This window comes from Ambystoma mexicanum, chromosome 2p (assembly GCF_040938575.1).
Source record: "Ambystoma mexicanum isolate Mex_15411 chromosome 2p, UKY_AmexF1_1, whole genome shotgun sequence".
In the NCBI taxonomy this organism is placed as follows: domain Eukaryota; kingdom Metazoa; phylum Chordata; class Amphibia; order Caudata; family Ambystomatidae; genus Ambystoma; species Ambystoma mexicanum.
Window position 1 is genome coordinate 1,395,657,256 of NC_090923.1, and position 24,690 is coordinate 1,395,681,945.

Genomic DNA, 24,690 nt, shown 5'->3' on the forward strand with positions numbered 1-24,690 from the left:
TCTGTGCACGGCACCAGACAGAGAACCTCTTCCATTTATGACCGTAACACTTGAGAGTGGAGGACGCCCTGGCCTTTGCAAGAACCTCTCTGCATCAGCTGGGATATCGTACCCTCCAAACTCTAGTGCTGCAGGAGCCAGGCCTGCAAGATCAGCGACTGTGGGTCGTGGTGTAGAATGGCGGCTCCTTCTCTGGAGAGAAGATCTGCATCCGCCGGCAGCCTGACTGGCGGGGATGTTGACAAGTCCAGAAGGTCCGGGAACCAGACCTGCCTCGGCCACGCCAGTGCGACGAGGATCATCCTGCTTCTGGACTTCTTGAGCTGGCTGATCAGGCGGAGCAGCAACGGCAATGGAGGGAACGCGTATAGAAACAGGCCATCCCAAGGGAACGAGAAAGCATCGGCCATGCTCCTCAGCTGTGGGAACCTGCTGGCGAACCTCTGGCACTTGGAGTTCGTCGCCGTCGCAAACAGGTCGATCTGGGGTTTGCCCCATCGTTGAAAGAGTCAATCCACTTGATCCTGGCGCAGTTCCCACTCGTGGCACGAGTGCAGCTCCCTGCTGAGTGAGTCGGCGATGGTGTTTTTTATTCCTGCCAGGTGGAAGGGAACCAGAAACATCCCCTGGCGACGGCCCAGTGCCACAGATCCTGGGCCTCCTTGGATAGGGCTGGCGATCTGGTGCCCCCTTGCTTCCGTATGTAGAACATCGTTGGTGGTGTTGTCGGTGAAGATCTTCACCACTTTGTCCTTGAGGGACGGGAGGAACGACTTGAGCGCCCAGAACACAGCACGGAGCTCCAAGATGTTGATGTGAAGAGACCTCTCCTCCAGGAGCCAAAGGCCTCTTGCGTGGAGATCTCTGGTGTGGGCCCCCCAACCCTCCAGAGAGGCGTCCGTAGTCACCGTCTCCTGAAACACCGGGGTTTTAAAATCCGTGCCCGTCGTGATGTGAGCCCGGGTGCCCCACCATAGGATCGCCCGACGGACTTCTCGTCGAGGGGGATCCTGTCCTCGAAGCAGCCCCTCGCCTGAAACCAGCGGGCGTCGAGGAACTCCTGTAGCGGATGCATCCGAAGTCTGCAAAGGGGTAACAAGGTAGATGCATGAGGACATCATCCCGAGAAGGGACTTGATGGACCTCACCCTGGCCACGTCCGTGGCTAACAGTCGCCGTACCTTGCCCAGGATGGTCTTGGTCCTCTCCTCTGAAGGGGAGGCCAATTGCTCCACTGTATCGAGCTTCGCCCCCAAAAACAGTGCTACTTGCGACGGAACCAGGTGGGATTTGGGGTAGTTGATGGAGAACCCCAGCTCCGTGAGCAACCGGACGGTCCTCGCCGTATGATCGACGGCGAGTTCCCTTGACCTTGCCTGGATTAGCCAGTCGGTAGGGCTCTGAATTGGTAGTGGCGTCCTTGAACCACGAACCTGAGGAACTTCCTGTGCCTTTTTAGAATGGGGATGTAGAAGTAAGCATTCTCCAGGTCCAACGACGATAGGAAGTCGCCTTCCTCCAGCTGTCCCAGTACGTGCTGGAGGGTGACCATCCTGAATTTCTGCGCCTTGATATATTTGTTTAACCGACGCAGGTCTAGGATGGGGCGCCAACCGCCTGTCATCTTTCTGACGAGGAAGTACCTTGAGTATACTCCGGAGCCCCGGAGCCTCCTGGTGACGAGCTTGATGGCACCTTTCTTGAGCATCGCCTTTACCTCCAACAGCAGTTGAGGGACGTGATTCTCCTTCCTGGCCACGGGAGGAATGCAAGGGCACTTCTTTAGGAATTCCAGCGAGTGCCCGTTGGCCAGGGTGTCCAACACCCAACGATCGGTGGAGATGGACTCCCACACCCTGATGAACTTCGTCAGCCGGCCTCCCACTGGGGTGCTTCGGTGGGGGCCCGACAACCCGGCCTTGTCAGTCTTGCTTGGAAGCGGCCGTGCCGCCTTGGCCTCCTTGGTGACAACGGCGGGAACCCCCTTGCTTGCCGCAACCTCTGTAGGTCTCCTGGGAAGAGGAGCGGGCCGCCTGGCGGTAGGTGGAGGAGCCACCGCTGGATCCTTTGGAGGCACTCTGTCTGCCTCCAGGGCTCCGAAAGGGCCGTCGCTGCTGAAGCACCCCAAGGGCCCGGGCCGTCTCAGAGTCGGTCTTGATGGCCTGTAGAGACTCATCCACCGCCTTACCAAAGAGGTTGTTGCCATCGAACGGCATGTCCAACACTCTGGTCTGGAGGTCCTGGTGAAAGTCTGTCGCCTTGAGCCATCCTCGTCGTCGGAGGCAAACTCTGTTGCCCAGTTGGCGAAATCCGGTATCGGCAATGTCCGTTGCCACCGTAATGGCGTGATCCGACGCCACCTCACCCTCCTGCAGAATTTCTAGGGCCTCTGCCCTTTTTTCATCAGGCAGGAAATCTACCAGGGGAGCTATCTTGAACCAGAGCTCTCTGTCGTAGTGGGCCACGATCGCTAAGGCATTGGCCGCCTTAATCGTCATCGCCGGCGACGAGATAACTCGTCGTCCCATAGAGTCCAACTTCTTACCCCCGCTGTCCGGCGGGGAAGTGGAACTTGAAGCCGCACCCGCTGCCTTCTTCTTATCCGCTGTCGCGACGACCGAGTCCGGCGTGGGCTGGGCCCTGAGGCACAAGGGGGCGGCATCGGGGACTCGGTACTTCTTCTCATACCTGTCCCTCTTGGCGGGTGTCGTGGCAGGGTTCTTGAGGACAGCAAGCCCCTCGTCCCAGATGTCGTCGAGTAAAGGCACTGCGAGGACCGTCTTCCTCTTAGCCTCTAGTCGTTGGTACAGAAACCCCTCCTTTTTCTGTTCTTCAGGGAAGAGCTGGAAGAGCTTGGATGCCCTGGTTATGGCGTGGAAAGAGCCAACCTCGTTGGCTGGGGACGCCTGCGGGGGGGGTGACGACGGGATGTCTGCTGTGTCATCGCCGCCTTCATCGTCCGTCCCCATCGTCGTATCCGTCGCCGTATCCTCTCCCGGCGATGGGGGTGAGGGGTCCACCGGTCTCGCAGGCACGAAGGGCAGAGCCGGGTGGACTCTCCTTCGCTTGTTCGGAGGGCTTCCCGACGGGCCTGGTTCTGACTCCTCCGTCGGGGTGCGTGGTAATCTCATCCTTATCTCTGTACATAAGGCTTGGATTGCCAACAAAATGGCCGCCGAGCTATCCTGGGGCTCGGGCAATGGCTGCGACGGACGGGGTGGCCGCTCCACTGGGCCCTGTTCGTCGCCCTCGTTGCTATCTTCGGTCACATCAGCAGGGACCGCCCCTGGGATCGAACCTTCTCTAACCTCTCGTTGAGGTTTATGAACCTCTCTTTAAAGCCTATGGACCTTTCGTTGAGGCCCTTCTCGGTCTCCACCAGTTCCTCCTTAGAGGCTGATACCGAGTCTGTAACGGCCACCGGTCCCCCCCCCTCTTTGTCAGCCGGGGGCTTCACGGGGGTCTTAGCGATGGGCTGGAAGGAGGATTCCCTCTGCGGCAGCAAGGATCCTCTGGGCCCAGAAGCCGTTTCCATTGGCGTAGTCTCAGCCGGCTCCGACAGGGTCGCAGCGACCACTTCGGTAGAGGCCTTAGCCGGGTGGATCAAGGCCCTCACCACCTTAGGTGTGTCCTGGGCCTTCGCCTTGGGGGGAGGGTCAACGCCTCGCTCCCCCTTCGAGATCGACCGGGTCCGCTCCAGCGGCCTACCCGGGTTCTCGGACTTCCTCTTCCCCGAACCAGAGCGCTGGCTCGTGGTCGAATGTGCCGGGGAAATAGCGCCCCGCTTGGCAACCAAAGAGCCCGACCTTTCGGCGCCCTCAAAGGACTTAGAGGCCCGCTCAGACTTCTTCTTCTCCTTCTCACTTGCTGTGCCCTTCTCCAGCCAGGTGGCGAGGCGGGAACGAAGTTCTTGTTTGGTCCGTTCCGAAAGGTTCTTGCAGAATGCACAGTCCTTCTCCACATGCGTCTTGTCCCCATGGAGGCAGTAGAGACATTGCGAATGCTTGTCCTCCTTGAAAATGTTATATAATCCGCATCCAGGGCAGTTCCTGAACAACTTGGATCCGGGCGTAAAGCTCCCTTTGTCCTGGGCCATGTCCATTGAGGTAGGCCGCAGATCTTCCGGAATCCTCCAAGAAGTGTAAACTCGACGAAAACTTCACCCTTGAGGGGCGTAGAAGAATTCCGAAACGGGTCCCCGTTATCGGAAGTAGAAACGGTGGAGCTTGAGGCTCGATTAAACCGAAAAAATGAGAAATTCTCCTGAAAAAAAGTGAAAACGCAGTAAAAAACTCGAGAGCTAAACACGAGGACTCCCAACACTTGAGCGTGCGGTAAAAATCTGAGGATGGCTGCCAGGGGCGGGGCTTAGGGAGAGGGCAGTCATTGGCTGGGGGCAGTATGACCCAGAGATCAGTGATTGGTTACTACTAAGAAAGACAGAACAGAAACAAAACTGATACTGATTTTTTCTTTACCAATGATTCCCAGCCTGACGACGGGGAATATTCATGAGCATGTGAATCCATGCCAGACCCCATGCTGGAGAAGTGAGGCGTAATTCCCACCTGACTGGTGTGGGTCAAAGTAGATTCTGTAATAACCCTAATGAACCTTGTGAAAGATGTTATTTACTGATATTGCCTTTTTTATATGTATGATGTGTATATTTTGATTATTTTTTCTCAATGTTTCCGTTATATAATTCTTTTAGTATTTGCAATTGACCTTTATTGTTAAGGATGAATGTTAACCATAATACAATTAAAAAAAAGAAAATGGCCTCCTCTAGCTTGCAAGTGCAGGACCTACAAAAGCTATGCAATAGGGGTAAAGAAGCATGGAATGTGCCGGCCATGCATTGCGTCTATGAAAAAGGAATGGAAGATTTACATTTCATGAAGACCCGTAGCTCTGGGGGCATAAGAATGATCTGGGCCAAGCACTTGCGATTCAGAAGGTGTAAGTCGATATTGGAAAACGATCTGCTGCAACAGTGGCAGAAATGGAAACCCCGAGTGCGGGACTCGAGGAAACAGCAGGTCCAAAGAAAAAAGAAAATGTGTCCCAGCATGCATGCATGCACGAATGGCGCAGCTGTTCTGGGGCAGGGGTGGGGACATCATAAGAGTTATACTTTTGCACAATGGAAGTTACACAATTAACGTGTGCAAAACATCTATTACATAAAGAAGACACCGAAAGCTGGGCGGAGTGGTAAGTGACAAGAGAGTTGGGCAGAGGGCCAAATGTCATTCGGTTTCGGTAACCAGAGTGCTTTTCATGTTTTGTACGTATTGTTACTTGGGATGAAGAGACTTTACCTTGTGCAATTCGAAGCTTCACTTCCAGATCAGCTGGTGTTGAAACAACAGACTTTGTTAGGACAAGGACATTCTCTAGCCCGATGACCACCACAAGGTATGGAAAGATCTCTCTAGAAAAAGAAAAGCGTAGAGCTGGGATGAGCTTTATAGTTAAGATCCTGCTTTAAGATAAACTATGCCATATATCAGTGAGCTTGAAATGCACTACAAGATATCAGATGTATGTATTTGTCTACCACAGAATCTAAGATCATGGACAAGTCACACACTTATCACATGGTGGCATTGGACCACAGAGTAATGCTCAACATTATCCTGGATGGCAGGACCATTATCAACTGAAAAGTAACACCCTCAACCACTTAGTATAGCATCACATTCAACTACAAGTAATCAGAGTATGCCGAATTATGCAACCTAACATACAGTCTGGAGTCTTCACCTATTTCGAAACAGGGAGTTTCTACCTTGCTCTAGCTACTCCCAGTCATGTATTGAGTGTGCCGAGATTCTGTAAACACTGTCATGATTGGCAAGAATGACTCCGCTTACTGCAAATACCCTCATCCATACACTGACTGCACCCATGCCCTACAAAGACATTTTCTGGAACGAAAGTACTGCTTCTTAGTATTAGTCAGGCATTCATTGTTAAATACTCCCGGCTTCAGGTACACTTCTCTGTATCATCTGCACCAACCGATCCTGTAAAGCCCATCCATTCTGTCACTAACACATCAGTGCTAGGCTACATACCCTCCATTGAGTGTAGGTGTCAGTCCGAATAGAGTGCAGAGGCCAACTGACATTAGCAAAGAGCTCAGCACAGTCACTACAGCAGCCAGCGCCAGGCCCCACTTGGACTTTACTAGGTCAATCTTACCTGCAAAGAGAACAAAAAAATTATTTAGAGGAATACACAGTCGGGATGGAAAACCTCCCCCTCACAACGTCATTCCTTCAGGTCCTCCAATCAGATTAAGCTATCATGCTGACAAAGTAGACACTGATGGAAAAACCGGGTTGAATCCTTGCTGCATATGCCTGTATAGGTAGACAATCTGACAGGCTGTTGTGTATCAGAAAGGGAGTGAAAACTCAATATCCAGAAAATACATTCTGAATCGAACAGATACAATGCTATGTTGAAGCATTATGCTTCGCAAGTTCCATAAATTAGCTAACTGAACATCCACAGTGTCAACAATATGAGCTTGCATACAGACGGATTTCTGAGATTTGCCATGGCACACTACATTTTCCTTATGGGTATTGGAAATTGAGTTCCGTTTCAAAAGAACAGCAGTTCTGGTCAGAACAACTGGCCAAGTCTGGATCCAGGATTGTTTCCTCCATGTGTAACCCTAGGGCCAAAAAGACAACCAGCCAAAAAAGAACCAAGACTTACGTGTGGAGAAGTAGATGTAGGCGAAGAGTATGATGTAGGTGGTAACCAATGGGATGAGCTCAGCGATGCCAATCTCTTCCTTGAAGTGTACATGGGTGATGTGCTCGGCTCTTAAAGTACAATTTGTGCCAGGGTAGAGGTGCTTTAGTCGTGACCGGAGGCTAGTGAGGAACCTGAGTAAACACAGGGGAGAAAGTAAAATCACTGTCTACTCAAACATTACAGGTGTGTTAGGTAGGCCAAGCTAGAGGTCTGATACCAACAGCGTATTTCTTTTTATTATTAATGGCCATTAACAAGTTAAGAGTGGTTTCTTTTTTTTTTTTAACTTTATTTATTTGACTTAACACACAAGAAACAGAGGGAGCCACATGGCACCAGCAGCAAAAACCAAGTAACATACATATTCAGCAGTATACCATGAGTCATCTGTGGCAGGCAGGGGGATCAGGTAGTAGATAAGTATTGGCATCTGAATCAAAGGCGACACAGTTCACAGAGCGACCATGTTACGGGGTACAACCAGGGGAGGATGGAACAGAGTTTGAAGGTGAAGTCATGGCGGACATGTAATCCCGGAACTTTCGCCAGATGTCTCTTGGCCTTGAATGTGGATGTTGGATTGCGCTCCAGGCCTCTTCAGTGTCATGTGCCCACGTAATTGTCCTGAGCCACTGTGTATAGGTAGGCGCCTTAGGGCGGAGCCAACACATCAATATGCAGCGGACTGCCAACAACATACAAAGACCCGCCAGTTTCTTAGAGTCGCGCCCCAACTGAGGGAGGTCATGGAAGAGACAGTGCAGTGGGGTGGGGACAATAGTGTGCTCTAGTATGTCCGATAAGGTGGAGCAGATGTCAGACCAAAATTGGGTCAGGTGAGGGCAATACCAGAGCATATGGATGTAAGATGCTTGATCAGTACCGTACCTGGGGCAATTGGGAGGAAAGTCACAGAACATACAATGTAGTCTCTTTGGTGTATGATGATGCCTGTGTGCAGCACCTTGAATTGTATTAACTTAAATTTAGAGTTATCGGACACATCGTGGGTGCAAGCACACATTCGGGACCATCTCTCGTCTGTGATCTCGACCTCAAGATCCTCCTCCTAGCTGCGTTTCAGCTTGGTAAAGGAGGGGGCTGCTCCAGTCTGCAATAAGGAGTAGAGCCTTGACACCTTCCCTTTGAAGGAGGAAAAGGAACAGAGTTCCGCAACTATGGGTTCGTCAGGTGGTAGCGTGGGGAAATCAGGGTATCTGGATTTGAGATTCCTCCGGAATGAGGAGTATTGTAGCCACGCTGAGGGCCGACGCTTGAGGGAAAGAGGGAGTTCAGACCACTCAATGAAGTTGCCCTGTTCGTAGGTATCGCGGAGTGTCAGAAAGCCAGCATCAGCCCAGCGAGATACGATAGATTGTGGAATAGGTGGGACATCAGGGAAGAAATTCCATACTGGCAGGTCCCCGTGGAACGGATGAGGTGTGTCGACCATTGCCCAGAGTTTGGCTAATGCTAAGGATGTGCTAGCCACAGGGTCTGCAGAGTCAGGCTCAGGAGGAATAGGTTTAAGGATAAGGAAGCCAATCACTCGGTCACAAACCGTTAGTTTCTTCAACCGAACATGCGGGGGTGGGGGTCAATGGTGTCAAACCAATGAGAGGCAAATTGAGATTGGGCTACGACCCAGTATCTAGTGAAATCTGGGGCGCTAAATCCGCCCAATTCCTTGGGGGTGGTCAGCATAGACAGTTTGAGGCGGACTGCACCTGAATGCCAAAGGAAGGTGTTACTTATATGGCGTAGTGATTTGAAGAATGCGTACCCTGGCCATATAGGCAGATTGGTGAATCGATAAAGGAGTTGAGGTAATACTACCATTTTGAGTATTCCAATCCTACCTGCTAGTGAAATGGGGAGTCTAGTCCAGCTGGAAGTTTTTGTAGCCAGGTTCGTCACATAATTCTGGTAATTGTCCTTGCGCAGTTTCGCCGTGTGCCAGGTGACTACCACCCCCAGGTAAGTGATGCTAGATTGAGACCAGGTGAATCCCCATAAGTCCAAAGGGGGTTGTGTGGAGTCTGTAAGTGGGAATAATATAGATTTGGAACAGTTTACTTTCAGCCCAGATAGGTCTCCAAATCGGGCAACATTAGCCAGAATGGGGGCGGGGTGGGTTTCAGGGGAGCGGATGTACAGGACAGCACCATCAGCGTACAGGGAAACTATATCGGATTGGCCCGCTGGGCGCAATCCCCTATGAGTGTGTGACTGGCGAATCATGTCGGCAAAGGGTTCCATGGCTATGGCGAAAATTAGCGGGGAAAACGGGCATCCCTGTCGTGTCCCTCTGGATATCTGGAAGGGGATAGAGCACCTATCCCCTGTGCGAACTCTAGCCGAGGGGGCGGTGTAGAGTAGCTTAACCCAGGTTCAGAAGTTAGGGCCAAACTTACATTTCTCGAGAACTCGCCATAGGTATTTCCACAAGACCGAGTCAAATGCCTTCTGCATATCCAGAGGGGCTGCTACCGCCTGTGTGGTCGGGTTGATCCTGCTGATCACATTGAAGAGCCTTCTCAAATTCAGGGATGTGGACCTTCCCGGGACAAATCCTGCCTGGTCAGGGTGGATGATGTGGGGCATGTATGGGGCTAAGCGGTTGGCCAGTAGTTTAGCATATATTTTAACATCACTGTTAATCAACGAGAGGGGTCGTATGAGCCGCACTGGGTAGGGGGCTTGCCAGGTTTGAGGAGGACTGTTATCAACACCTCCCGGAGAGATGGGGGAAGTATACCCTTTTCGCACGATTCCTCCCATAGGGCCAGTAAGTGTGAGACCAGGTGTGACTTGTATTGCTTACAAAAATCCATGGGGAGTCCATCCGGGCCATGGGCCTTCCCAGATGCCAACGACTCAATGGCCTCAGTGAGTTCCTCGGGAGTGAAAGGCCTCTCCAAGGAGATGCCGGCATCGGCGGACAGGACTGAAAGAGGAAGATTATCTAAATAGGAGTCAATTTCTGGTATATGGGGACCATCAACTTCTGAGTACAGGGAGGTGTAAAACGATAGAAATTCAGAGTTGATATCCTGTGGGGCAGTGGCCAGTGAGCCGTCAGGTCTCACTATAGCCGGAATATTGGGGGCTCCGAATTCACGATGCAGCAGCCTGGCCAGCATACGGCCCGGTCGCTCTCCCTCACCATATTTCCTTACCGACTGGGGGGGGAGTCCAGGAATTTAACCTCTCGTTCTGCAAGGCTGCGGAACCTGTCCAGTTCCAAGCCCAATGCTGCTAGAGTAATTGGGTAGTGATCCTGAGCGTATTGGGTCTCGAGGTTAGCCAGGGTTGATTCGCTAAGGGCAATATCTGCACGGATTCCCTTCAGCATGCCACATTCCCTTTGTATATGTCTTAAAGGATTCCCAGAGGATGGCTTGCGTTGTCACAGAGTTTGTATTGATCTCAAAGAATTTTTCAATGGAGGATTCGAGTTTGGTAGCAAAGACCTGATCAAGAAGCGCATGAAGGCTCATCCTCCACTGCCTTGCTTTATCGGCGTCCAGAGTCCAGTTCAACGAGATGAATACCGGTGAATGGTCTGATAATGTTTTGGAGAGGATAGCCTGGTGGGACAGGCACCTGACCAGCATGTCAGTTATGAGCCATCTGTCTATTCTAGAATGTGAATCGTGAACCGAGGAATAAAAGGAGTATGTGCGGGAATCGGGGTTCATTAGCCGCCAGGCATCTACTAGTGCCAGTCGAGGGAGCGTTGTAAGAATGGTATAGGCTGCTCTGGAGAGTTGGCGAGGCCTCGAGCCCGACCTGTCTAGGGTGACATCTAGTATCGTATCAAAATTGCCTCCCCATATAATCGGGATCAGGGGGTAGCTTTCCAGGACAGAGGCTAGGTGTAGGTAGAAGTCGGGATCGTCGACATTCCGACCATATATGTTCAGGATGGCTACCCTCCTGGTGTTGCAGTGTGCCGATGGTTAATACATATCTGCCAAGGGGATCTATACGCGCATGGTTACACGTGAACTTCAGGCTCCTGTGTATTAAAGTAAGAGTGCCACGGCTTTAAATGGAATAGTTAGTGTAATACCTCTGGGGTCCCAACTGCTTAGCGAATCGTTCACATTGTTCAGAGTGAGCATGGGTTTCTTGTAAGCATAGAATTTTAACACCGTGGCGTTCAGCATGTAGCTGTATCTGCCACATCTTTTTGTGATTACCAAACCCACAGACGTTCCTGCTCATAAAGGTCAGGTCGTTAGTTGCCATTCGTGTAGGGGTATTGATTGGGTTTCTGTACATGGGTTACCAGCGAAAAGGAGTCAGTCGATCTGGATGTATGTGGACCCCAATCTATGTGTTCATGATGTACTACTATGGCGCATGCGGCACCTCCGGTGGTTGTCAAGACTTTTTTAAACATAACGTCCCATTCCCCCCCCACCCACATCCCTCCCCCAATCAGAGGGACGATACCCAAACAGAACCATAACAACAACAAACTTCTAGGCACCTGCGCCTGGGGGCCTGTTAGTTAGCCTGGCGATGGCGCACCGGACTGGGGAGAGTGTGCAGAGATTATACAATACAGCAGCATTAACCAGAGTGTTCAGTGTAGGCACGAGGGTGCGGAGGGGCCATGGTTCAAGAGAGAGGGCAGCTGGAGACAAGGAAAGTAACCATGGACTTTGGAGCACCACCGCGAAACATGATGTAGACCCAGAGTGGCTGTGGGCGAACTCGGGATCCCGGGATCTAACCAACGGAGGCCTGGAAGTAGATATAGGATAGTTTCCAAACTGGGGCCTCATCAGGACATCAAACATCACTAAACACAATGAGTCTGTGTGGCACACAAGGGCCACATTGCGGAGGATCAATGGAGCAACAGGAACAAAACTAGCAACTGATGCACTTCTTTTGAAGCGTGGCCATCATAGGGAGCCTCGCCGACGACGGTCCCATGTATGGCATAGGCTCGATCAATGACAACCGTGAGCGTAGACCTCGTGGCAACGTTGAAGGGATCAACCAGGGAAGTGTTCGTCAATACATTTTCGATGCCTCTTATGGAATAGTAAAGAAGAATGTTTGGTTGGAATGTTTGATCCTTAACTTTGCGGGAAAGAGCATGGAGTATTTAACTCCTAAGTCTCGGAGTCTCTTTTTCACCGCCAGAAAGGTTTTGCGTTCTTGTTGCACAGCAACAGAGAAATCAGGGTTGAGATGGATCCTCGCCGATCCAAGAAGCAACTCCCCCTTGGCCCTGGCCGCCCGCAGAAGGGCATCCCGGTCCCGGAAATTTAAGATTCTGGCTATAATGGGACGAGGAGGTGCCCCGGGTCAGGGTTTTGCGGTCAGGGAGCGATGTGTCCTCTCAACTGAAAATTGTGCGGAGAGCTTCGGTGCATCCAGGAGTGCTAAAAGGATGCGTTCCACGTATTCCTCCATGGGCTCCTTGATGTTGTCCTCGGGTACACCGACAATGCGCAGGTTATTCCGTCTAGAGCGGGATTCAAGGTCATCGTTCTTCTTCTCCACTGCCGAAACTCGACTGGTGAGTGAGGAAACTGCAGTGCGAAGGGAACCCAGGTCATCCTCTGCAGTACCGACCCTTGTTTCGATCTCGGCAACCCGGCTGTCTGTTCTTTCGATATGGGCTTTTATAGAAGAGATGGTGCCATTCATATCGTTCAATTTAGTATGCAGCGTGGTGAATCCCTCGCGCATGTACTCCAGCATATTCTGCGAATCATCAGGGGTTAAAGATGTCGAGACGGTAGGTGCTTCCTCCGGGGGCTCGGTAGGCAGTCTGGACGGTGTCTTGGCAAACATGTTTAGCGAGCTTTGCTTCTTTCCAGCCCCAGCTCCCTTGGTCATGGTGAAGGTGAAAGCAGGGTACCAGGAACCTCAGAGAGCGCCAGCGATCAGAGGTGTCAAGTTTCTAAGTTGACGATTGCCCAGGTAGGGGCCGCCAAGAGGATGGTGATGAGGTTAAGCTGGGCACAGCGTTTGCGTAGCTACCTCCGGTAAAACAAAGGCCCTGGAGTGTCCCCAGCGCCCGTGGAGTGTTTCGTTGTTTTGGTGCCTCAGGTCCGATGCTTCGCAGGATCAGCGGATGCCGGATGGCATAAGGGGGTTCAATACATGCTCGGAGCGATGTCAGTGGGGGTCCCTAAGGATTGGTCCAGTGAGACACCAAGTGTAGACAATGCGATCACTGTGGTCAGTTATGAGCAGGGTTCAGGTTCAGATGGACAAGGTAGGACGCCGACTCCAGCTAGGATCGCGTGGATTGTTCAGATAGAGGACTGCAGGGTTGACCCAACGGATTTAATCCCGGCCCCGTGTGGCCATGGGGGCACCCGGGATCTCGTATCCGCCAGCTATTTCAATTGGCTTTGGTGACAGGTTTGGCCCCACATGTGAGCCCAGTCACTTTAATGCTAAGTGGCGAGATAGGCCAAAAGTTTGTCGCCCCAGTGATGGAGGTGTGCAGTGGGGGTGTTCACGGATGTGCTGCCCCGCACCGGCCAGTGAGCCCACAGCAAGTTCCAAGTGTCCAGGGGAGTGGGCAGCAGGCACCAGGGGCAACGGTGTAGCGCAGCTCGGGCTAGGCTGCAGTGTGTGTCCCCACAGGCCACAGGAGGAGAACAGTGTCACAGTAAGTCCCTGTATCAAGGGCCCGAGTGCCAGCCTGCGCCGACCAGATCAGGCCGAGGCACCCCAATCGCCGCAGGTATGAGGTATGGCGGGCCGCGAGGCATGCCTGCGGCAGCCGGGGCCGGCAGCACAACACCGCAGGAGCTGGTCACTCCAACCACCCTCGCACCCACTACCTTGTTGCGGAATGCGTCCAGTGTTCTTTGGTGGGGGGGGGGTGGCGGGGGGAGAACAGGCAAGCGGTATGCAGGTGCAGGGGCCCGCGGCGATGGCTCCGTCCCCCGCAGCGTGAGGTTAGACAGCGGGGGAATCCGGCACCTCCGGATGTCTTCAGAGTCGGTAGGAGGAGGTGGCAGCAGGTCCGGGTAGGCGCTCGGAGCAATCCGCAGCAGTATGGCAGGGGAAGCGCGGGGGGAAGCGCGGGGGGAACTCGCCATAAACAGCAGTTCAGCGCGCTCCGAGGGCTCGGACGCCCCTCCCATACGGTGGCCTGCAGCGTCGCAATCTCAGGTGGCAGAGAGAGCCGCGGTCTCTGGAGGCGCGGCGCGGGGCGAGTCAGGCAGCCGTAGACCCAGTTCAAACGGGGGCCACAGCCCAGCCCTCAGGGAACGTCCGGGTCCAGAAGTCCGCAGGGGTGTAGCGGAGAGGTTCCCACATGTTAAGGAGAATTCTCTGTGAAGGCTAATTTCCCAAACCTAGTGAGTCCCCCAGCAGCTTTGCTGGATTTTTGGGGTTTGTTTTTTCTCTCCTGCTAAGAGTGAGACTCTTTTTCCCACTCTTAGACATGATTTGAGTATGTTCCTTTGACTTTTTGTGTGCTAATGGGCTATGGGGTATTTTTCCCCATAGGCTATCATTGGTTTTTGCATGTGTGTTACACAGCACCCTCAGTGCAGTAACACAGGGGTGTCATAGTGACCCCCAAACATAGACTCCATACCCTGGGACTGACTACTTTCTCCCAGGGCATGTAAAGTCACCATTGGCTTTACTAGGCTAAAATGGTGAACAGAACCAGTACAAACCATCATAGTGTGGAAGTACTGGACAGGGGTAATTAGATTGCCCCTGGGTCTGTTGTCGGGGGGGGGGGCGCTGTCCCGTCCCCCCTCGACGAGTTTCTGGCTGGTGGCAGTGGTTACCACGCAAAATATTCCACCGGAATATTTCTCAATGGGATTCCCCATTGATTTTAAACGCACCACTTTTTGGTGCAATATTAAAGATACCGCCGGTTTATTTATTTAATATAAATTCACTAAGTGTTTTTTTTTGCCAGAACTGGCTTCTAAAATGGCGTTTGTGTTCGTCTCTGTGACTCTGACCCAAGTCGAGCCCTTTGTTCCATTATTTTGGCAGACTTCTCCACAGAAGCCCTCCAAGTGGTGCCACTCTGTCTGGGTTCCATAGGAGGGGTGGAGGGGGGATTAGGCACCCTGGACTGCGTTGCCTTGGCAACCCAAGTCGCAGTCTTCTCTGATTGGCCCAGTGGTGAGCCGGCCGGCTCACCACTTTGCATGAGTGATTGACAGCTAGGCTGTTTGAATGGGGGTTTTCTGCATAAAAGCAGGGCTTTTGGGACAGGAACTTCAGAAGTCGCCACTGGACCTAAGAACCCAACGAGGACGAAGCTGAGCCACCTGCAACCTGACGACACCACCGGTGAAGCCCTGCTGCAACGAACTCACCACTTCTCCACCGACTGGGAAGATCTTCTGCTGAAGAGTCTTCTCCCTTTGAGCTGGTAGGACCATCCAGCTCACCACTTTTCGCTTCCTGAAGTGTTCCTTGGTCGAATCGCCCGTGCCAAGCACCCCGGCGGCCGGATAGCCAAGCTCACCGCTTTTCACCGCGAATAAAAGGACCGCTCCTTTGAATCTGGAACTCCGTGGCTAGTTTCATCCCTGAGCAGTGCAACGACTCCAAACCTTCCTCCACGTCGAGATCCTCTCTTCCTCTGTCTGGAACAACGAGCTGCAACCATTGCCAGGAACAACTGCCCCCGCTGGAGCTTCCTTCACTTTTAAGGTACTGTGCCCTGTCTGGCCTCCCTTGCTACAGAGTGCTCAAAGTGTCCCTTGAATCTTTGACTCCTAACCTGGGTTGGCCTCAGACCTGCTAAGCTTTCTTTTCTAAAGCTATCTCACTCCTTTTTGACTCTTCTACAAAGACTCTAAAGTGCATTTACACTGTGTGATCTTGGGCACATTCAGCCTTGCTCTCTCCAAGAGTGGGCCTGGCCTATGAACTTTGGCTCTACCAGTAGACACTGCCTTTCCTGCCTTACTGTGGTTCTTAAAAAGTGTTTGTGTGGTGTTACTTTCATACTCTGCCTTTTCCCTCCCTTTTTAAACTAAATTATTGGAGTGCCATCTAAAGTTACACGCTCACTTCTGTCTTGAAAATAAGTGGTGTTTTAACTGAGACTTGTCGAATAATTTATCTAGGGAGGTGTATATACTCAAGGATCCACGCCTTGGAAGCCTTCAGAAGTTTCCCTGGACCACCTGGTGGACTGGCCAGCTCCCTTTTGGGCTTATTCGCTGCAGCATGTGTTCTGAGCAAAGCCTTGGGACTTGCAAGATCTTCGGCTTATGCCAGAAATCACCTGTCCTCGCAATTGCAGCCATCACACTACAAGGGAAACCTGTGCTGGGGCCGCTTCTCTATCCAGTACTGGATTATCGCCTGTCGCCGCCTGACTGTGGTGACCTCTGCTGGAACAATCTTTCTGCGCTCCAGTTAGGTGTCCTGAGGGGTCTACACTGCAGACGTCCTCACCCCTTCTTCATTTGGGGTCTCCTTTACCCTTTAACTGCCATGGGATTCCCCCCACCCCAGTGTCAAGGCCTTTTTTGGTGATTTCGGTATGTCGCCATTCAATGTAATGTAACATTTTTGTTACATGAGCTATCGCGGCCAAATTTGGCCCCTTTTTTCCCCCCACATGTAGGCAGTCGTAACCCCTCCCAGGAATCCTAGGTTGCTGTAGGGGGGTGGGAGAAAATAACCAAAAAGCACAAAAATGTTGGGTTTTTAAAAAAAAATGCCAATAAAATGATGTACAAAGAAGCCTGTGTTTTTTCCTTTTAAGAGCTAGGAACAAATGGTTTGCTGTGCTGAATTCCCCAATTTCCTGGCTTTCATGAACAGGTTGAGTGGAAACGAAAGAAAATTATTTTGATGTGGTTATCAACCCTTTTGTGAGAGGTAGGCGATTTTGGCCATTTTTGCCAATTGGACATGCGTAGACAGAATGGAAGAAAAGGGTAGGAAAGCCGAATTGGAGGACAGAAAGACATACCTTTCTGAAAAGTAGACAAAATTCCAAGTTTAGGAAGGGGTTATTTGCGCAGGTCAGGCAACAACTAGGTAGGGAAATGGTCCATAGTTTGGGGAAAAAGCGGGAAAATGACCGGAAAAAAAGGTATGTGGTGGACATGGTTGGCCTGGTACAGCAATGGCTTCTATGAATTTTGAGAAAAACAATGCTCTGCTACATTCCCCCGACTCCTGCAATTAGGAAATCAGAACTGTTTTGTAGTGTTTCACAAAACAAGCAATACCACAAGCCAAAAACTGAGCCATGGTACACAGGAGTTTTATGCTTACGGCCTGAACAGACGTACTACAAAATCAGGAAAACCAATGTGGTGAGGAACGGCAAGGAACAAGTTACTTACCTGTAACTGTTGTTCTCCAGCATGGATCTGGCATGGATTCACATGCTCATGAATATTCCCAGTCGTCAGGCTGGGAATCCTCGGTAAAGAAAAAATCAGTATCAGTTTCGTTTCTGATCTGTCTTTCTTAGTAGTAACCAATCACTGATCTCTGGGTCATACTGCCCCCAGCCAATGACTACCCTCTCCCTAAGCCCCGCCTCTGGCAGCCATCCTCAGATTTGGTAGCACATCAAGTGGCAGTATGACCAAGTGAAGAGCCGCAGAGGGGTAGGTGGGAGGGTTCGCATGTGAATCCATGCCAGACCCATGCTGGAGAACAACAGTTACAGGTAAGTAACTTGTTCCTTCTCCGCACGGGGTCTGGCATAGATTCACATGCTTATGAATAAAAGAATACATAGCAGTATACACATGCACAACCACTGGAGGTGGCAACAGGCTCAACATTAAGCATCTCTTACCTCCTCACCAGGCTCACCTTAAGCGAACAGGTTGCGCAGCACTGCTTGGCCGACCCTGGACTCCTCCCTGGAGTTCCGATCGACGCAGTAGAATCTTGTGAAGGTGTGCGTCGACCTCCATATAGCAGCCCTGCAGATGTCCAGCAGGGGCACACCAGACAGGAACGCCGTGGTACCAGTGATTGCTCTGGTCGAATGGGCTCTCGGACGGCTGGGCAGCGGTCGGTTTGCCAACCGGTGACAATGCATGATGCATTTGGAAATGGAAGTCTTCGAGAGAGCCTTCCTTTGATTCACAGACCCAAAGTTCACGAATAGCTGCGACGTCTTCCGAAAACTCTTCGTGCGGTCCACGTAGAACTTCAGCGCTCTAGCTACATCCAGCGAGTGCAAAGTCCTCTCGGCCGGCGTCAAAGGCGACGGGAAGAAAACTGGTAACACCAAGGGCTCGTTGAGGTGGAAGTCAGACGGCACCTTGGGCATGAAGGAGGGGTGCGTCCTAAGCACTACCCTTGTGTCATGAAAAGTCAAGTATGGAGGCTTGCAAGATAGGGCCTGAATCTCTCCCACTCGTGCAGAGGTGATGGCCACGAGGAACGCTGTCTTCCATGACAGGAACTTCAAGGGCGCCGAATGCATAGCTTCGAATGGGGCTCCCATGAGCCTGGTCAGCACCACATTAAGTTCCCACGCCGGGGCAGGAGCCTTCACCGGCGGGAATGAACTGAAATAGTCCCTTCATAAATTCCTTTACCAGGCGATGAGACCAAAAGGACACCCGTCCCATAGTCCTGGTATATCGGGAGATGGCAGCCAGATGTATATTTATGGAGGCGTGGGCCAGTCCCACTTTGACCAGCGTCAGTAAGTACGGCAGCACTTGAGGGGCCGTAATCCGCAGAGGGTTAATCTTCTGTGCACGGCACCAGACAGAGAACCTCTTCCATTTATGACCGTAACACTTGAGAGTTGAGGACGCCCTGGCTTTTGCAAGAATCTGTCTGCAATCATGAGGTGAGCCCTGGTACCCCACCATAGGATCGCCCGAGGGAACTCCTCGTCGAGGGGGATCCTGTCCTCGAAGCAGCCCCCACCTGAAACCAGCGGGCGTCGAGGAACTCCTGTAGCGGACGCATCCGAAGTCAGCAAAGGGGTACAAGGTAGATGCATGAGGACATCATCCCGAGAAGGGACTTGATGGACCTCACCCTGGCCACGTCCGTGGCTAACAGTCACCGTACCTTGCCCAGGATGGTTTTGGTCCTCTCCTCTGAAAGGGGAGGCCAATTGCTCCACTGTATCGAGCTTTGCCCCCAAAAACAGTGCTACTTGCGACAGAACCAGGTGGGATTTGGGGTAGTTGATGGAGAACCCCAGCTCCATGAGCAACCGGACGGCCCTCGGCGTATGATCGAAGGAGAGTTCCCTTGACCTTGCCCGGATTAGCCAGTCGTCCAGGTAGGGGTAGACGTGGAACCCCTGCAGGCGCAGCCGCGCCGCCGCTGGTGCCAGACACTTGGTGAAAACCCTGGGTGCCGACTTTAATCCGAACGGTAGGGCTCTGAATTGGTAGTGGCGTCCTTGAACCACGAACCTGAGGAACTTCGTGTGCCTTGTTAGAATGGGGATGAGGAAGTAAGCATCCTCCAGGTCCAGCGACGATAGGAAGTCGCCTTCCTCCAGCTGGCCCAGTACGTGCAGGAGGGTGACCATCCTGAATTTCTGCGCCTTGATGTATTTGTTTAACCGACGCAGGTCTAGGATGGGGAGCCAACCGCCCGTCTTCTTCCTGACGAGGAAGTACCTTGAGTATACTCCGGAGCCCCGGAGCCTCCTGGGGACGAGCTAGATGGCACCTTTATTGAGCATCGCCTTTACCTCCAACAGCAGTTGAGGGACGTGATTCTCCTTCCTGGCCACCGGAGGAATCGGTGTCCAACACCCAACGATCGGTGGAGATGGACTCCGACACCCTGACGAACTTTCCTCAGTCGGCCTCCCACTGGGGTGCTTCGGTGGGCGTCCGACCACCCGGTCGGGTCAGTCTTGCTTGGCAGCGGCCTTGCCTCCTTGCCGACGACGGCGGGAACCCCCTTGCTTGCCACAACCTCTGTAGGCCTCCTGGGAAGAGGAGCGAGCCGCCTGGCGGTAGGTGGAGGAGCCACCGCTGGATCCTTTGGAGGCACCCTGTCTGCCTCCAGAGCTCCGAAAGGGCCGTCGCTGCTGAAGCACCCCAAGGGCCCGGGCCGTCTCCAAGTCGGTCTTGATGGCCTGTAGAGACTCATCCACCACCTTACCAAAGAGGTTGTTGCCGTCGAACGGCATGTCCAACACTCTGGCCTGGACGTCCTGGTGAAAGTCTGTCGCCTTGAGCCATCCTCGTCGTCAGAGGCAAACTCCGTTGCCCAGTTGGCGAAATCCGGTATCGACAATGTCCGTTGCCACCGTAATGGCGTGATCCGACGCCACCTCGTCCTCATGCAGAATTTCTAGGGCCTCCGCCCTTTTGTCATCAGGCAGGAAATCTAGCAGGGGAGCTATCTTGAACCAGAGCTCCCTGTGGTAGCGGGCCACGATCGCTAAGGCATTGGCCGCCTTAATCGTCGTCGCTGCCGACGAGATGACTCGTTGTCCCATAGAGTCCAACTTCTTACCCTCGCTGTCCGGCGGGGAAGTGGAAGTTGAAGCCGCCGCACCCGGTGTCTGGTCATTTGGTCGAAAATAAATGGTCGAATTATCATTTGATCGAATCAAAATGGTCTAAAAAAAAAAAAAAGGTTGAATGTATTTATTTATTTATATATTTTTTTTAGTTTGGTTGCTTAAAAAATATTTTTTAATAAAGAAAAAGGGTGGTTTGGGGGAACCCCCCCATAAATTTAAAAAAAAAAAAAAAAATTCGACCTTTTTTTCCGACCATTTTACATCAATCAACTGGTCATTCGACCATTTTTCTTCAACCAAATGACTGGTAACCCGCCACACCCGCTGCCTTCTTCTTAGCCGCTGCCGAGACGAACAAGTCTGGCGTGGGCTGGGCCCTGAGGCACAAGGGGGCGGCATCGGGGACTCGGCACTTCTTCTCGTACCTGTCCCTCTTGGCGGGTGTCGTGGCAGGGTTCTTGATGACAGCAAGCCCCTCGTCCCAGATGTCGTCGAGTAAAGGCACTGCGAGGACCGTCTTCCTCTTAGCCTCTCGTCGTTGGTACAGAAACCCCTCCTTTTTCTGTTCTTCAGGGCAGAGCTGGAAGAGCTTGGATGTGTAACGCTCACCTGATTCCCGCAGATGCGCCGGTCTTGACTGGGTGAATGCCGTATCTTCAAAGGCGATGTGTAACACACGGTTGGCTCTTTGGGCTGGACCTCTGTGCACTGTATGTCTGACTCGAAGAGTAAGATGTCTGCAGATAGAAAATATGGGATTAATGAACTGGGGTTATTGGGTGCCTCTCTCCTCTTCCCTTTCTCTTCTCCTGTAGAACCCCAAAGGTTAACGCCCTCACCTTAGGTAAGTGAACGCCGAGCTCTCCATCTGCCTCGGGGCAGGGTGCCGTAACCAGTTTCTTCACTGGATAAGGGTGCAGGCCTCTTGACCTCAGAGGACTGCTGTCCGGCGTTAACTGCACGAACTGTAAGTTCTGGGCACTTCAAATGTCTTAAAAGTCTTTTGTAATGATATCTCTTGTTTTGCAGGGTTCCGGCGATGGAGGATGGCGGGCTGATGAGAGTTGAGGATCGAACCCGCGTGAGGAATAGAAGCGCCAGGAAGCACGTAAGTAAGAGCTTGTAGCCTGCTTCATGATGCGCACTAACTGTCCCTTTTATCTTGCAGGTACAAGTTCGGAGCTTTAGAGAAGCTGAAGGGTGCTGGAATACCCACTGGATTCGGCGTGGGAAGGAGGAATGGCACGTGAGTAATAAAGTTGCCCAATGTCTTTAAACGCACCTTCTTTTGTCTTTCATATGCGGGATGCAGCGCGAAGACCTCCGGAGCATGCGAAGAGTAGGTAAGCCTTTGTCTTTCAGATGCCGGAATGCAGCGCGAGGCGTTGGTGACAGCCGATGGACCAGGTAAGAGATGCGCTGCCACTGAAGACCGTAGTGCTAACCTGTTCTTTCTTTGTCTTTACAGGTGCTGTTGAAGACTGGATTCCAGGATGGTAAGCCTTTGTTCCCTTAGGCCCAGGATCAGAAGCAGAAGACACGATGAGCGTTTTGCTGCAGAGAATGCAGAATAACGCAAAGCAAGATTCATCCATCGGGTGTGGTTTAAATAGCCTCCTGTAGTGCTTAGGTGTCTCCTTCCACAGCCTCGCCTACGTGAGAAAAGAGTTCCTGCTTTCCAGAACAGTTCCAGTGTTCTGAACCTAGGGAGTGGTTCCTGCCCCACCCAACAGGAAAAGTAGTCCCAAACAGAAGAGGATCAGGGGCTCAACTGGCAGGTAAGTAAGCAGCATGGTCTGCTGCAGGTAAGTCCACCCAAGCATTATGAGCCCGGCGCTTCCAGCGCTGGGACTGGGCATCTTTATGAGCCTGGTGCCACTGGCGCCAGGACAGGGTCCAAAAGGTCCCATTTGGGACTGGCTGGCACTCGGAACCGGGGTTATGGGTCTGCTTCCAAGGGAGTCGGGCAAGTCCTGATCTTTTGGAAGCAGAGATCATGACAGCACCCCCCCTCGAGGCCCCTCCCAAACCGGGCTTCTCCGGGGGTTTGGGCTTGTCAGGAAATGTCCGATGAAATTTTTTGATTAGACGAGGGGCGTGGACATATTCTGCAGGTTCCCAGGATCTTTCTTGGGGACCGTAGCCTTTCCAGTCAATCAGGTAAAATAGTTTAGATTTGGAGATCTTGGAATCCAGGATGCTTTTGACTTCAAACTCGAGTTCTCCATCAACTAGAATAGGTTTTGGAGATTTAGTTAGTCGGGTTTGAGGTTGCACGGGTTTTAATAGAGAGACGTGGAAGACCGGATGTATCTTCATGTGAGGGGGCAAGTCCAACTTGACTGCTACTGGATTTACTATGGTAGTGATGGAATAGGGACCAAGGTATCTTGGGTTGAATGTGCGTGGTCCTTTTAGAGGTAGATATTTTGTGGATAACCAGACTTGATCTCCTACTTGATATTGGGGGGCTTCCTTCCGATGTTGGTCTGCTCCTTTCTTGTATTGTTCTTTAGCCCTTTGAAGGTGAGAAACGGCTTCCTTAAAGGCTTGGGTGATTGTAGAATGCAGGTGGTCTACTGCTGGTGTTCCAAGATCTTGGAGTGGATCCAACTCCGAGGTTCGAGGGTGACTACCGTATAAAAGAAAAAACGGGGTCTTCCCAGTTCCCGAGTGGACAGAGTTATTGTAGGCATATTCGGCTATCCAAAGGATATCTTTCCAAGTTTTTTCAGTTTGTTGTAGCATGCAGCGCAAATACTGTTCCAGAGTTTGATTGGTCCTCTCGGTTTGTCCGTCGGTTTGAGGGTGGTGGCTGGTCGAAAGTCTCACATCAATTTGAGCGGACCGACAGCAACTTCGCCAAAAATGAGAAATAAATTGACTACCTCGATCCGAAATGAGAACTGAAGGAAAACCGTGCAGTCGGACGATGTTTTCGAGAAATTCTCGGGCCAGAGTTGCTGCTGTTGGTAAGCCTTTGAGTGGAATGAAATGCGCCATCTTGGAGAATAGGTCCACGATTACTAGGATCGTATTGTATCCGGAGCATGGAGGTAGATCGGTGATGAAGTCCATAGAAAGCGTATGCCAAGGGCGAGGTGGGATGTCAATAGGGCGTAAGAGGCCGGCTGGTTTTTCCTTTTGACTCTTGTTTTGGGCGCATACTCCACAGGACATTATAAAGTCTCTGATATCTTTTTTCCAAGACGGCAACCAGAAGTAGCGCTTGATCTTTTCCGAGGTCTTGGTCATACCGGGATGTCCTTCCATTAAAGAAACGTGATAACAAGAGATTACCTTTTTCTGTAAATCTGTGCTGGGCAGGTATAACCGTTCTTGGAAATATAATAGGTTGTCCTTCACCGTAAAGTCCTTTCCCTGCAGATGCCAATTCTGTATGTCTGCTGGAGTTACCAGTAGCCTGGCTTTATCCTTAACTTCCTCTATGGATTGTGTGGCGATTACACCTAGAATTCTTTGTTCGGGAATGATAGGTACAGGTTTAGGATTGATCAAATGTTCTTCCACTCCCATCCGAGAAAGGGCATCAGCATTACCGTTTTTTCTACCAGGTCGAAGGGTGATTATGAAGTCAAACTCGGCAAAGAATAGTGCCCAACGGAGTTGCCTAGAGGATTGAGCTTTTGCGGTTTTCAAATATTGCAGGTTTCGGTGATCTGTAATCACAGTAACGGTGTGTCGGGCCCCCAGAAGATAATGCCGCCAAGCCTTAAAGGCGGACTTGATAGCTAGAAGTTCCTTATCAGTAATAGTGTAATTGATTTCAGGAGGCGAGAATTTGCGGGACCAAAATGCCACGGGATGCAACTGATTGGTTACTGGGTCCTTTTGTGATAGAACTGCCCCCATGGCAAGGCTCGAAGCATCAGTTTCAACGATGTAGGTGAGTTCTGGGCGAGGATGTTTTAAGATCGGTGCAGAGATAAATCTAGTCTTCAAATTCTGGAAAGCTTGTTCCGCCTCGGTAGACCATTCAAAACGTTTGTTTTTCTTTAACAAGGCGGTGATGGGCTGGACTATTCGAGAGAATTCGGGGATAAACCTGCGGTAAAAGTTAGCGAAGCCTAACATGCTTTGAACACCTTTTACGGAGGATGGCGATGGCCATTTGAGAATTGCATCGACCTTCTTTGAATCCATACGCACTCCGCTAGGTGATAATATGAATCCCAAGAATTCAACTTCAGTCACGTTGAAAACACATTTTTCCAATTTAGCGAAAAGTTTGTGTTGACGCAATCTCTCGAGGACCATTTTCACGTGTTTCCGATGTTCAGTTTCCGATGAAGAATAAACGAGGATGTCGTCAATGTAAACAACAACACACACATCTATGAGCTCTCTGAGGACATCGTCCATAAAATATTGAAAGGCGGCCGGGGCATTGCAAAGTCCGAAGGGCATGACCTGATATTCAAATAGCCCATACT

The 24,690-nt window shown here is 51.5% G+C and overlaps 1 protein-coding gene across 2 annotated transcripts in view; it reads right to left on the bottom strand.

The window, feature by feature from the left end:
- The window catches only part of SCAP (SREBF chaperone), a 1,420,607-nt gene that overhangs the window by 1,027,708 nt on the left and 368,209 nt on the right, over positions 1-24,690 (bottom strand). For both annotated transcript variants that reach the window (XM_069645830.1, XM_069645831.1), the window contains exons 7-9: positions 6,736-6,908; positions 6,084-6,210; positions 5,325-5,437 (exon numbers count right to left, since the gene is read on the bottom strand). In XM_069645830.1, coding sequence (XP_069501931.1) covers positions 5,325-5,437; positions 6,084-6,210; positions 6,736-6,908 — 413 coding nt within the window. The remainder of the gene's footprint in view (positions 1-5,324; positions 5,438-6,083; positions 6,211-6,735; positions 6,909-24,690) is intronic.